Source organism: Cyprinus carpio, unplaced genomic scaffold (assembly GCF_018340385.1).
Source record: "Cyprinus carpio isolate SPL01 unplaced genomic scaffold, ASM1834038v1 S000006638, whole genome shotgun sequence".
Lineage (NCBI taxonomy): Eukaryota > Metazoa > Chordata > Actinopteri > Cypriniformes > Cyprinidae > Cyprinus > Cyprinus carpio.
In genome coordinates this window covers 87,546-100,528 of record NW_024879267.1, presented here as the reverse complement: position 1 = coordinate 100,528, position 12,983 = coordinate 87,546, and the positions used below count along the sequence as shown (strand labels likewise).

General features: G+C 34.2%; 1 protein-coding gene across 1 annotated transcript; it reads left to right on the top strand.

The window, feature by feature from the left end:
- Window positions 1–2,611: 2,611 nt before the first annotated feature.
- LOC109051105 (calcium-binding mitochondrial carrier protein SCaMC-2-A) lies at window positions 2,612–10,088 on the top strand. The gene is made up of 10 exons (XM_042755102.1): window positions 2,612–2,883; window positions 3,638–3,764; window positions 3,854–3,941; window positions 4,040–4,151; window positions 5,886–6,005; window positions 6,674–6,826; window positions 7,563–7,670; window positions 7,815–7,982; window positions 8,083–8,233; window positions 9,029–10,088. Exons 1-10 carry the CDS (start codon window positions 2,725–2,727, stop codon window positions 9,211–9,213), a joined length of 1,371 nt encoding a protein of 456 aa, XP_042611036.1. The 5' UTR covers window positions 2,612–2,724; the 3' UTR covers window positions 9,214–10,088.
- The last annotated feature ends 2,895 nt before the right edge of the window (window positions 10,089–12,983 follow it).

The following is a 12,983-nucleotide window of genomic DNA, read 5'->3' as shown; positions in this document are numbered from 1 at the left end:
TTTTTAGTGTAAGAAGAAAACCTAGAGATACTGAAAATGTGGCAACCTTTATTTGCTGTTTCATGCATGCACTGAAGGTCTTGAATTAATGAAATATCACAGGTTGTCATTTTCACAGTTGTCTTTCTCTGCACCGAACATCCCTGCTGGATGAAATCAGAGCTCTATCCCGACTCCCAAAGCCTGCGTCTCTCCCCTTCCATGTGTTTAGTGATCCCTAATGTGTGACTCGGCTAAAATTAGTTTTTAGAGAGCACTGGAGTCAAATTCAATCATAAGGCCATGTTGCATACAGTACATGAGTGCACTGCTTCTCTCCAGCTGCACTGGGTTGTGTTACAAAGCTGCTGATGCATAAGAAATGTCCTATTTTGGGAACTGTAATACTCACACCGAAGTTCACTAATTACTTCATCATATGACACTGTACTCTTTTGGCAGGGCAGTTATACATGAACATAATTTGTATTGACGAATGAAAAGATCTCTGAATTCCTTTTAATTTGCTGAAAATGTACTAATCTCCAGGTCATCTAAGATATAAATGAGTTTGTTTCTTCATCAGGTTTGGAGAAATGTAACATTGCATCAGTGTCTCAGCAATTGATGCTCTGCAGTGAATGGGTGAACCCGTCAGAATGAGAGTCCAAACAGCTGATAAAAACATCAGAATAATCCACACCACTCAAGTCTTATCAGTTGACATCTTGAGAAATGAAAAAGCTACGTGTTTTATGAAGAAACAAATCCATCATTAAGACATTCAAACCATTGCTTCTGGTCAAAATATGAGTCCATAATCCATAATGATGCTTCCCAAAAAGCCTTCTTGTCTAAATCAGGAGAGAAAAACTGCACAGATTGAGCACCATTTACGAGCCAAAACAGCTCTAAACATATATGTGGCTGGAGGTTTTCACTGAAGGAAGCGTTATTATGGACTCATATATTTTAGTTTAATCCAGTCGACTGGGTTGCTTAGTTAAAAATGCCTCAATAATGGATTTGTTTTTTACAGACATGCAGCTTTTGGTTTCACAATATGTTAGCTGATGAACTGGAGTGCTGTGGATTATTGTGACGTTTTTATCAGCTGTTTGGACTCTCATTCTGACGGCACCCATTCACTGCAGAGCATCCATTGCTGAGACACTGATGCAGTGCTACATTTCTCCAAATCTGATGAAGAAACAAACTCATCTACATCCAATATAGTGTGAGCACATATTCATCAGACATTCATTGTTGTATGAACTAGTCTGGGCTTTTCCCTCGCTGCGTGTGAATCATGTCCAGTATTCAGGCTACAGATGGTGAAGGTTGGTGTCCCCCTCTGCACAGATACCATATAAATCTCTCTGGAGTTAGTCTTGGCACGGACGCTTAACTTCCACCAGACTCTGACGTAATATTGCAACCGGAGCAGACGGCTTTGCTGCAGGATTATGCCACACAAAGTTCAGCGTCGCCGTTTATATTTGGGCCTAACATTAATTGCTGCTGCTAACCAAGAAAATGCCCCTCACTGACCTGCTGATATCTTTACCTCCAAATAGTAATATTTAGGCTTCAAGCTTCAGTGTTATTTAAAATATTTAACCTATCACAGAAAAGTTTTCCATATGCATTGGGGTTAATTCCTATAATCACAATAAACATATTCATATTAAAGCAGAGTAGTGAAGACATCTCATGAAAGTAAGTGTAGTTATTGTTTTCATTTTATTTGATTTTGACATTTTATAGCCTATTATCCTTTCGTATGCAACCACATAGACTTTTTTTGTTCACTTTTAAGTAAATTACCATTAGAAATAATAGCTGCACTAAAATACACTGAGAAGTCAGGTACAATTGCACAAAAATAAGTTTAAACTCAGCAATGAAAAACAATTCAAAATGTGTTATTTTACTAATCACTGATATACAATTATATTTCTATTAATATTTTGAATTAGTTTTTATATTTTGGGCGTTCATTTAAAATTTTAGTTAGCCTAAATATTTATCATTTTTTTTTGTTTATGGTTTTATTTATATTTATTTAAGTTTTAGTTTTATTATTTTAATACATATATTAAACTAAAGGAAAATATGACATGGTGCCTTGGAAACTAGCTGAAATAAAGTTAGTTATATGTGTGTGTGTGTGTGTGTGTGTTGTATATATATATTATTTCAAGTACAAAAAAGTTTTATGACCTTTGGTTTTACCTAATTTTGTTTAACCTGCCCTTGAGGCATGTTAACTAGCTTTAGGTAGACCAATAACTTTTTTTAATGAATCTGTATTTTTAGTTTTCAGTACACAAACATGTTGCTGTAGGTCTGTACCGGTTTCTGTGTTGTGAGAGGAGTTACCCTTGAGAAAATGTGAAATTCTATGAGTCATTTATTGGAAATTTCACAGCGTGTCACATGTCTGTTCTGGCCGCCCCGGAGTGTTGTAAAAAGAGGCAGGTCTCATTTATATACGGCCGCAATGGATTTCACCTCTGATTGGACGATTAGCCTCTGACGTGCAATGACGCCGTACAAATGTACAAATGCGTAAAAGCGCGCTGACCAATCAGAGTCCGCCGCCCTCACTCAGTGGGCGTGTCCAAGGAGATTTCTCGAAGTGATCACGCGCTTTACCGGCATTTCAGCGCTTAACCGTCAGCGGGCGAGAGTGTCCTCGCGTTATTTATTTATTTATTGTCGAAGGCTTTTATTATTTCCAAGATGCTGTGCCTGTGCCTTTATGTGCCTGTCCATAATTCAGATCAAGTCGAGGTGGAATATTTTGAATCTAACGGATTACCGTCCGAGCTGAAGTCGCTGAAGTCTCTCAGTGTGCTTCTACCTTCGCAGGAGTTCTCCACATACCGAAAATGGAGGAAGGTAAGACTATATACAGATCTGTATATCATTCATTGTGATGTAAAGTCGTTAAACCGATTAAACTAAACAGCAGTTTACTTATTTATTTCATTTTTTTAACGAAACTACACATTTTTGAAGCATGACGTTTCCGGTGCTCGTTCATGTTTCCTGCGCGCGCGCGCTTCCGTTCAGGTGACCATATATGGAGTTTCCCAGAACTAAACATAAAAGCGCTCGTTTTTATTGCTGTCGACTAATTAAAGTGCGTCAGTAATGTGTATTATTGTTTAATCACATCAATACCATGGTACTGTAACTCATGCATTATACTTATAAGTCGCTGTCTTTGAACTGAAGCCTATATGGCGCCCCTAGCGGTGCAGTTTCACTGAGACAATACACACTATTGGAATTGACAGGTTTGATAATTTATCGATTATTATTATGTGTCTGAGCTGCTGCAATCATCTGGATGAGTGTCCAAGTATGATTATAATCTCATAAACAGATGTTTTAGTGAATGCATTCAGTAATTACAGTCAAAGTTATTAGTCAATGTTCTTATCAGTGTCAGTGATTAATAATAATATGTGAAGTTTGTTTTTAATTGTAATCATATTGACTCCCGTAGCTCATCTGATCTGCACGGTTTCTCTCGTTCTGTCTGTTCTAGTTTGCACACATTCACTTTTACTGATTGTGCAATCATTTACAGCTGCAGTGCATTGGATATTCTCACACATTTGCATGCATCTTTCTTTTCTCCTCACAGAAAACCATGAAAACTGAAGAGAAAGAGCATGACGGACAGCTGGACTTTGAAGAGTTTGTTCACTACCTCCAAGACCACGAGAAAGACCTGAAGCTGGTCTTTAAGAGCCTGGATAGAAAGATTGCTGGTATTATACCTTAATGCAATGCTTTACTTACACATTTGCAGCTTGGTGATTTTAAAATCGCTGACCTTTGATTATTTGTTCCGTATCAGGTCAAGTGAACCCCAATGACGTTATGAACTCACTGCGAGATCTTGGCGTGCATATTTCCCTCCAGCAAGCGGAGAGAGTCCTTCAAAGGTGAAATATTGTTTGAGAATGCTGCAATGATGTTTTCTGGTGGTTTACAGGCTCTGAATGATCTTCTTTCTGTCCCGTTTCCCATTTTCTTAACGCAGCATGGACAAAAACGGCACGATGACTATTGACTGGAACGAATGGAAGAAGTATCCCTCATTACAGCCTGCCGAAAACATTCCCGAAATCATCCTGTACTGGAAGCACTCGACTGTAAGCACTTCCTCTCACACAAACCCTGAACTCAGTCCAAATTCTTAAAAACAACCGACGAAGCTTCGTTAGTAAAAGCTGCTTTATTCACGTGGCATTACTATATGATCTGATTAACATGTGTACTTGGAATGATTCGGATTCCTTAAAATGTGCATTAATTAGGCTGGTTTGGGTTTTGGGATGGGTTCAGAGCGTAGGCATGGTATGTGGTTGATGACAGTCCTAATGTGACTTCCTAAAATATCTCCAGTCCCACTGGAACACCGTGATCTAGGACGGGATCCAATTTAATGGGTATAGCCTTGCAGCTACTAAATCTCAACTAGTCTGTCTCCAGAGCATCCTTCTATTAATACAGCCGCAAGAGTTTGTGCATAAATCCATCCATTAAACATGCAAATCAAATGTCAGAGCACTCAGATTAAACCAGGACTGATAGTGCAACACCTTATGCAACAATTCTTGTTGACACTTTGCAATCAGATGATTTTGAGACTTTCATGTAGTTCAATATTAGTGGCCTACTTTAGATTCTTATTGTACTGCGGTTTAAACCGGACTGCAGCCTTTGTTCTCGTGAGGCAGAGTTCAGCCCACAGCGACACAGACTTTGAAATCTGATGCAATGTGCACAAGTTTGCAATCAGTTTTGCAGAGTTGTAGAGTCCACAATGGAGTTTTTTTGGATGAAATGGCACAATAGTGCCCTAGAAAACACGCAGACTTGTTCCAGGTTTTTGGCAGCGTCACTGATCGGATCAGACGACTCTGACGCACACACCGTTGCAGCCAAGGCCATTGCACTTTAGTTCTCTTGCAGCTGACGGTTGAACTTCTGCGAAATACTACACTGCAAAAAAGAAATGGTGTAGAAATTTAGATCCAGAAATTGCTAGTAAATTTCACAAATGATTACAAAGACATGGCAAGTAACATACTGAAGTAAAAGTGAAATTTTGAAGTAAAGGAAATAATTAGTTTTTGGACAAATGTGCTTATTTTTATTTATTTATTTATTTTCATTTAGAAATATTTTTTATGTTTTCACTCAATTTTTTTGAAACTTTCACAACTAATTACGATGACACGGCAAATAACACATTGAATTAAATGTCAAATTAGACCGAATTAATATTTTCTTGTAAAACTCACACCGATAATCTTTTTATTTTTTACTTTTCTACACTTTTAAAATGAGTTTAGTTCAGAAATTGCTAGTAAGTTTCACAACTAATTAAAAAGAAAAGGCAAGTCACACAATGAATTAAATGTAGAATTTGTAAATAGAAAAAAATAAAAAACATTTTTTTTTTTTTTGGTAGAACATACTCCAATAATATTATTTACTTAACTTAATAATAAATAAATAAAAATAATAACTTTTTTTTTATTTGAAATTGAATTAAACTTCCACTAGTAAATTTCACAAATTACAATAAAGTAGTTCATTGGGGTTTTTTATTATTCATTTAAAGGTGAAATTAGACTGAAAGACTGACATTGTATTTCTTGTCCAAAAAGAGATTATTGGAGTATGTTCTATAACTTATAAGAGTGTAGCTGTCGTTTACTGAAGCAGTGCTTGAGCGATATCTTTATATGGGATAGTTATGTCCTGTGTTTATGTTCAGTGGTCTTTAAAAGAGATTATTGGAGTATGTTATATTCATTTTAATGTCCTGTGTTTATGTTCAGTGGTCTTTAACCATGTTGTTGATCTGATGTTTGCAGATCTTCGATGTGGGAGAGAACATGATGGTCCCAGATGAGTTTACGTTGGATGGTAGGGGAGCTGGAGCCGTTTCCCGAACCTGCACTGCTCCGCTCGACCGACTCAAAGTCCTCATGCAGGTACGGTGGCGCACACACCTCAGAATTACCTGCACAACACCAAAATCATGGCTCAAAGTCCCTGCAGGGTGAATAGAACTACATTAATGTGACATCGTGTGTGTTTTTTTTTGCTATATTAAAATAATAAAGCCATCTTTTTCTTAAGGTTTTTGTTTTTTTTTGAATGTTTTTAAGTTGAATGAAGGTTTTATTTGGGTTTTATTTTTTCAATTTTTTCCCTTTAATCGAAGTCCAACTGGTTTCATAACCATATGGCTGCTCGGGTTAAATCTGAACAATTGGTTTTGTCACCCAAGAGTCATGATACAGTTAATCAGTATCATAAATGTATGTTCCAGTGAAAGGATCTGGACTCTGTGAATAGTTATACAGTCCAGCCAGGCGACCAATCAGAATGTGAGGAGTCAAGCACGCCCTCCTGATTGGTCAGATACGAGATAGCGTTTGACGTGGTCACGGTCGAGCGATAGTGAAGCTCTGTGTCATGTTTACGTCAGCTCTTATTCTGACGGACTTTGAAAGTTCAGGTCAAAACCTTTTACCTACATTTTCCTGAAATCACCAACTTTGCTCTAGTTCTAATTTAAGTCAAGTCTGAAATCATGAAAGTGTGATATCATCTGTTAATATTGACACACTCTTCTAATAAACCTGTTTTGTTTTAGGTGCATGGATCTCACGGAAACAACATGTGCATCATGAGTGGTCTCGCCCAGATGATCAAGGAAGGAGGGATGCGTTCATTATGGAGGGGCAACGGCGTCAATGTCATCAAAATCGCACCCGAGTCGGCCCTCAAATTCATGGCTTATGAGCAGGTAAGAGACCAGAGCGCATGTGCTTGTTTTGTCAGGGATATGAGTTTCTGACCTGAGAAGCATAATGAAGAAAAACTGCTGCGTGTTCAATGCATTTACATAATTACGCTTTATATATGTTTGAAAAAAAGAAACTGGTTTATTATTATCAACTAAAACCTAAAAACTATTTTCATTGCCTAAAATAAAATAAATAACTGCAAACTGAATAATTTAAATAAAAAAAAAAAATATATATATATATATATAGACATATATATATATATATATTTTTTTTTTTTTTTTCTCCAAAGTTTAAATACTAAAATAATTAAAAAAAACTAAAACCTATTAAAAAATTAAAAAATATTTTTTTTTTTTACTAAAAATGATAACTAAATAATTTAGAAATGCAAACAAATCTAATTAAAAAATCTAAAAATAAAATCTAATTCAAAATATTAACGAAAATTATAATTGTTTATCAATAATACTTAAATAGCATGGCAAGGAATGTGTCATAAATATTAGTAATTTACTGTATTGTAAATTATTATACTCTGTATTATTGTTATAATACAGTATCATTGCAGTTGTAACATTAATTTTTTTATAGATTATCATTATTATCACTTATATTATTATTCTATTTCTAGTCAAATTGAATGGAGAAAACCTGTTCTGTTCTTAGCTGATCACATGCTTGTTTTGTGTATGAATGCCTTCGATTAAATCAATGCACTTTCTTCTTTGTCAGATCAAACGTCTGATGGGAAGCAGTCAGGAAACTCTGGGCATCACCGAGCGCTTTCTAGCAGGTTCCCTGGCAGGAGTCATCGCCCAGAGCGCCATCTACCCCATGGAGGTGCGTTTATCACCGTTTTAGTGTTATAACAACAACCTTAAACTGGAAAAATGGGTTTATTTGGTTGCTATTTCCTTTGCTATCTCAGACATGGTTTTTGTCATGGAAATTAAAAATCGAACCTCTCAATGCTCTTCCGTTCAGGTTCTCAAAACCCGTCTGGCGCTGAGAAAGACGGGCCAGTACAAGGGCATCTCAGACTGTGCCAAACAGATCCTGAAGGGCGAGGGAGCGTCCGCGTTCTACAAAGGCTACGTCCCCAACATGCTGGGCATCATCCCGTACGCCGGCATCGACCTGGCCGTGTATGAGGTGAGCAGAGGAACACAAACTAAAGCCATCGCTGCTGCTGCTGCTGCAGTCACTCACCAACAGAAAGAGCTCATTTTATTTCCTCCTTTGCTCTCGATAGACGTTAAAGAACACTTGGCTCCAGCGCTATGGGACGGAGAATGCGGATCCGGGTGTGTTTGTGCTGCTAGCCTGCGGTACGGTTTCCAGTACGTGCGGCCAACTCGCAAGCTACCCACTAGCTCTCGTACGAACACGCATGCAGGCGCAAGGTCAGTTTCATGCTTCAGAAAAGCTGTAAATAATATATCATCTTATTTATTACTTTTATATACATTTTTATTTATATATTTAATGCATTTAATTTAATGTATATTGTATTTAATATACATTTTATTCTATTATTTAATATAACTTTAATACATTTATTTACTATGTATATTTGTATCATATTTAACAGAAATTGTATTTAATTCCTTGTATATTAATACACTATATTTAATGCATTTTTTTAAACATTTTATTTAATATACATTTTATTCTATTATTTAATATAACATTAATACATTTATTTAATATGTATATTTATATAATATTTAACAGAAATTGTATTTAATTCCTTGTATATTAATACACTATATTAATGCATTTTTTAAACATTTTATTTAATATACTTTTTAATATTAATGCAGCTTATACATTTGTTTATTTATATAATGTACATTTTACTCATTTAATACATTTATTAATGCATATGTGTAATTTAATATGTATATTTATATATTTAATGTTCGTTTTATTTATATTATTTAATGCATATTTTATTTAATACATTTTGAATGTATTTTAATTTATCAGTTTAATAATATTTGAAGTTCAAGAAAGTCGAGTTTAAAAAAAAAAAAAAAAAATTTCAATTCAATTAATTCACGACTTTTCCAAAGTTGATGAAAAATCACGTCCTTGATATTGACCAAAATAATTACGGTTTTACTATAATCAAGCAGCCCTAGTTTATAGTGCATTTTAATGCATGCATTTACTGAATATTGTTTGTATTTCTGCAGCTGCGGTTGAAGGTGCGTCTCAGGTCTCGATGACGGGACTCTTCAAGCAGATCCTGAAGACAGAGGGTCCCACGGGTCTCTATCGGGGCCTGACCCCAAACTTCCTGAAGGTCATCCCGACCGTCAGCATCAGCTACGTGGTGTACGAGCACATCAATACGACGTTAGGCGTGCAATCAAGATGAGGCTGTGAATCTCGAGGTGTGGAGGCCATCTCATTCTGTGAATGATGCCAACCAACATCTCATTATTTATTTAGTGTTCTAGAACGATAAAAAAAGAAGTTCGGAAGCTGAAATCAGGGACCAATGCTTTTTTGATTTCATGTGACCAGTGTGTGTCTGTGTGTGTGTGTGTTTCATCATGTACATGTAAGAGTCGAGTTCTGTTATGGCAATGCAATTCAATCAACTCTACAAACTACTGTCAAATGCATTATTTCATGCTGATTGAAGTTGCATTGCCTGTATCTTACTAAAGCTGCTTTATGTTGACTAAAGTAATATATTTATACATCTTTATAACCAGATACTTATTTATGTAAGTTGTGGCATCTGAGAGTTTAATGAATGTGTTGCACCAGTGTTCTTGTGTTTTTCAGTAGTTCAGCTGCTGTCTGATTTAATCTTAATCGTGGTTATTTTAAATCAGCACATTGTTGTTCTTCGCTTTGCCTTAATATAATATCTGGTTGATTTGAAGACGAATGCACTTTAATGCTTTAGTCAGATGTAATGCAATGCAATGAGTGTAAACGTTGTCAGAGGGTGTGTGTGAGTGTTTTGTTACGGGGACCATATGTTTAAGTAATAAATGCACATGATATGCTTACTGGAGGTTTTGAATACACTAATTTCAACATATAAATGCACCGATCTGTGTTTGTATCTGAAGGAAGCTGCTTACAGATGGATGTTCTTGGGAATGAATGATTCAAGTATGTCTGAGATTTATGTTTCAGAGTGGCTCTAATTTTAGTTTGGTTTTAGATCATTTAAAAAAAAAAAAAGAAATCCTAAATGTAATTTATTTTTTCAATAAAAACTTAATATTCATAGTATATCGTCTCTGGTGGTTTTGCTTTTTAGAAATGCATCCAAATTCTGTATCATTTACAAATATGTGTCACTAAAGTGGTTTCTATTTAATATTAAAAATTACTCCGTTAATGTTTATACATGTGTATACTACAAGCATTTTGAAAAACATTCCAATTTTTAATATTTTTAATAATTAAAAAAAAAGTTTTATTCTGGAAATTGCACATAATATATAAAGCTATAAAAACTACTATATATATATAATATACTATATATATATATATATGTGTATGTATGTATGTATATATATATTATATATATATATATATATATATATAGTACTCACACACACACACACACACACACACACACACACACAGAAGATTAGGGGTTCAGTGCTTGTAAGATTTGACCTGCTCTCAGTTCCAACAGTTATGGATCATATCTCTGTAACTAAATTAATCTTCAGTGTGTACAGTATTTGATCAGTGATTGAACACTGCCATCTGCTGCTCAAATCACTGCATGTATCCCCATCTTTCTCCAACTTTGAACACGACACTGGCGTTTTTCTTTTTAAATTTAAATGTAAATTTACAGATTTCTAAAAGAATCGTATTTTGAAATCGGACTAGGAGCGTGACTTTTATTTTGAGTTACTTTTTTTTTTGAAGTGGCAATTTTAAATAACCAGGATATGGGGATAACAGAGTAAGAGAGAACGAACAGGGAGTTAATCTTAGAAGATGGTTTTTCTTTGGTTTAATTTTTAAATGTTTTTTTTTATAAGAGTACACACTGAATAGTAATTGCATATTTAATAATGTAGCTAGATAGAAACTAACAAAAAGTAATGTAATTAAAATGCATTGATTCAGAAACTACTTAAAATAAATAGAATGTCTGCCAAACCAAAGGCCCGAGGTAATTAAAATAAATAACCAAATAAATATAATTAAAATAATAAAATTTGATAAACCAAATGTGATTAAAAATAAATACATTAAAAAATCATAAAAAATTAAATTATTTAAATTTTTATTATAATTATTACAAATAAATTAATAAAATATTATTTAACTAAATAAATGTGATAAAAATATTTTTTAAATAATAAATAAATACATTTGATTAAAATTAATACAATTTGACTTTAAAAATCCATTATTTAAATACATCAATAATAAAAAAGGATAAATTAGAAGTTGTTTAGATTAAATTAAATAAAGTTGTTATTCGTGTATATATATAGTTTTTTTTTTATAACTAATACATTTTGATTAATTAAATTTAAAATTTTAATTAATTGTTATTGTGATTAGAAAATAAGGATTTAAGTTTATATTTTTTTAGCTTATTTTAATTATTTATTCATGCATTTAACAGTCTTATAGTGTGTAGAAAAAACTCAGAATGTTAAGCAACAGAAACAAAATACCGTAAAATTTTTCCCATATTTACACTATTAATGTTTCACAGTAGTAATTGACTCTTTATTCATGAAATATCTTTTATTTTCAAGTTTAAAATGGGGGTCCGTCTCACGAGGATGATGGTATCTGGGAGTCTGTGGCATCTAAACTATTGAAAACCTCTGCTGTATATACTGTAACACATACAGTAAGCAATGCCTTAGCTTTATTGATCCCACAGGAGCAATTCATTAAGCTGATCTGCACTTTCCCCTCATTACACGCTCGACTATGTGCTTTTTATATAGTTTGTCATACATTTAGCATTACACCCTACAGATGCTGTGAACCCAAAAACTGCTTTTTGCACAGTCCAGCTGGGTTCAGAATATAGAGTTTTATAATGCATCAGATGCACTGTGAGTTAACCAATGAAGCGTGCACCGTGTCATTATTAGGATATTAAGTAAAGATCATGTTCCGTTAAGATATTAAGTAAATTTCCTACTGTAAATATATCAAGACTTAATTTCTGATTAGTAATATGCATTGCTAAGAACTTCATTTGAACAACTTTAAAGATGATTTTCTCAATATTTAGATTTTTGCACCCTCAGATTCCAGATTTTCAAATAGTTAAAAAGCTTAAGTTTATTAATTCATCTTTTCAATGAGGCATAAAATTAAATATGATTTTCTCAATATCAAAAACTGACCCGTGTGTACTTGGTTTTATAGTATGTGTAAACCTGCAGGGATCATGTCATAAGTATTCGTTCGGAATTCGGCCATTAATCATCCTGTGCCACAATAATTGGGGGTCTGGTATTAGAGAAGGATGTTTGTGGTCTGTTTTCTACTCATTTGTTTCATATCTGTTCACATAACGAGAGACGGTTTGTATAGTTCACAAGAGTCTCAGTTAACCCTTGCTAGTCAATTTTATATGTGACTAAAAAAACTCCGTCTTGGAAAACCTGGATATATGAGGTATCCTAATTTTAAAAATATGATATGGGGAGAACATTTTAATTAATAAATAAATATATATATAAAAAAATTATCCAGTTTAAAAATTAGCCAAAAATGCATCGTTTGTTGTTTGGTTATTGAGTGAGTTAAAAACGTTCAGACCTTTAGAAGCGTTTTTAAAAAGTTTACCTTTTAAACCTGAACGCCACGTTTTTATAATGTTTTTCGCGCGCGAGACGCGAGCGCTACGCTCAAAGACGTCATTCTCGTGCACTTTCATTGGAAAACAATAAACAAAGGAATACAAAACGCGTTATTTGTCCGCATTCTGTTTTAAGGATTAGTTTCACCCCAAAATTAAAATTCTGTCATTAATTACTCCCCCGCATTTCTCTCAGATTATATCATAAATATCTTAATTTGTGTTCCAAAGATAAACAAAGGTGTTACGGGTTTGGAATGACATGAAGGTGAGTAATTAATGACAGAACTTTCATTCTGGGGTGAACTAACCCTTTAAGCACTACTGAT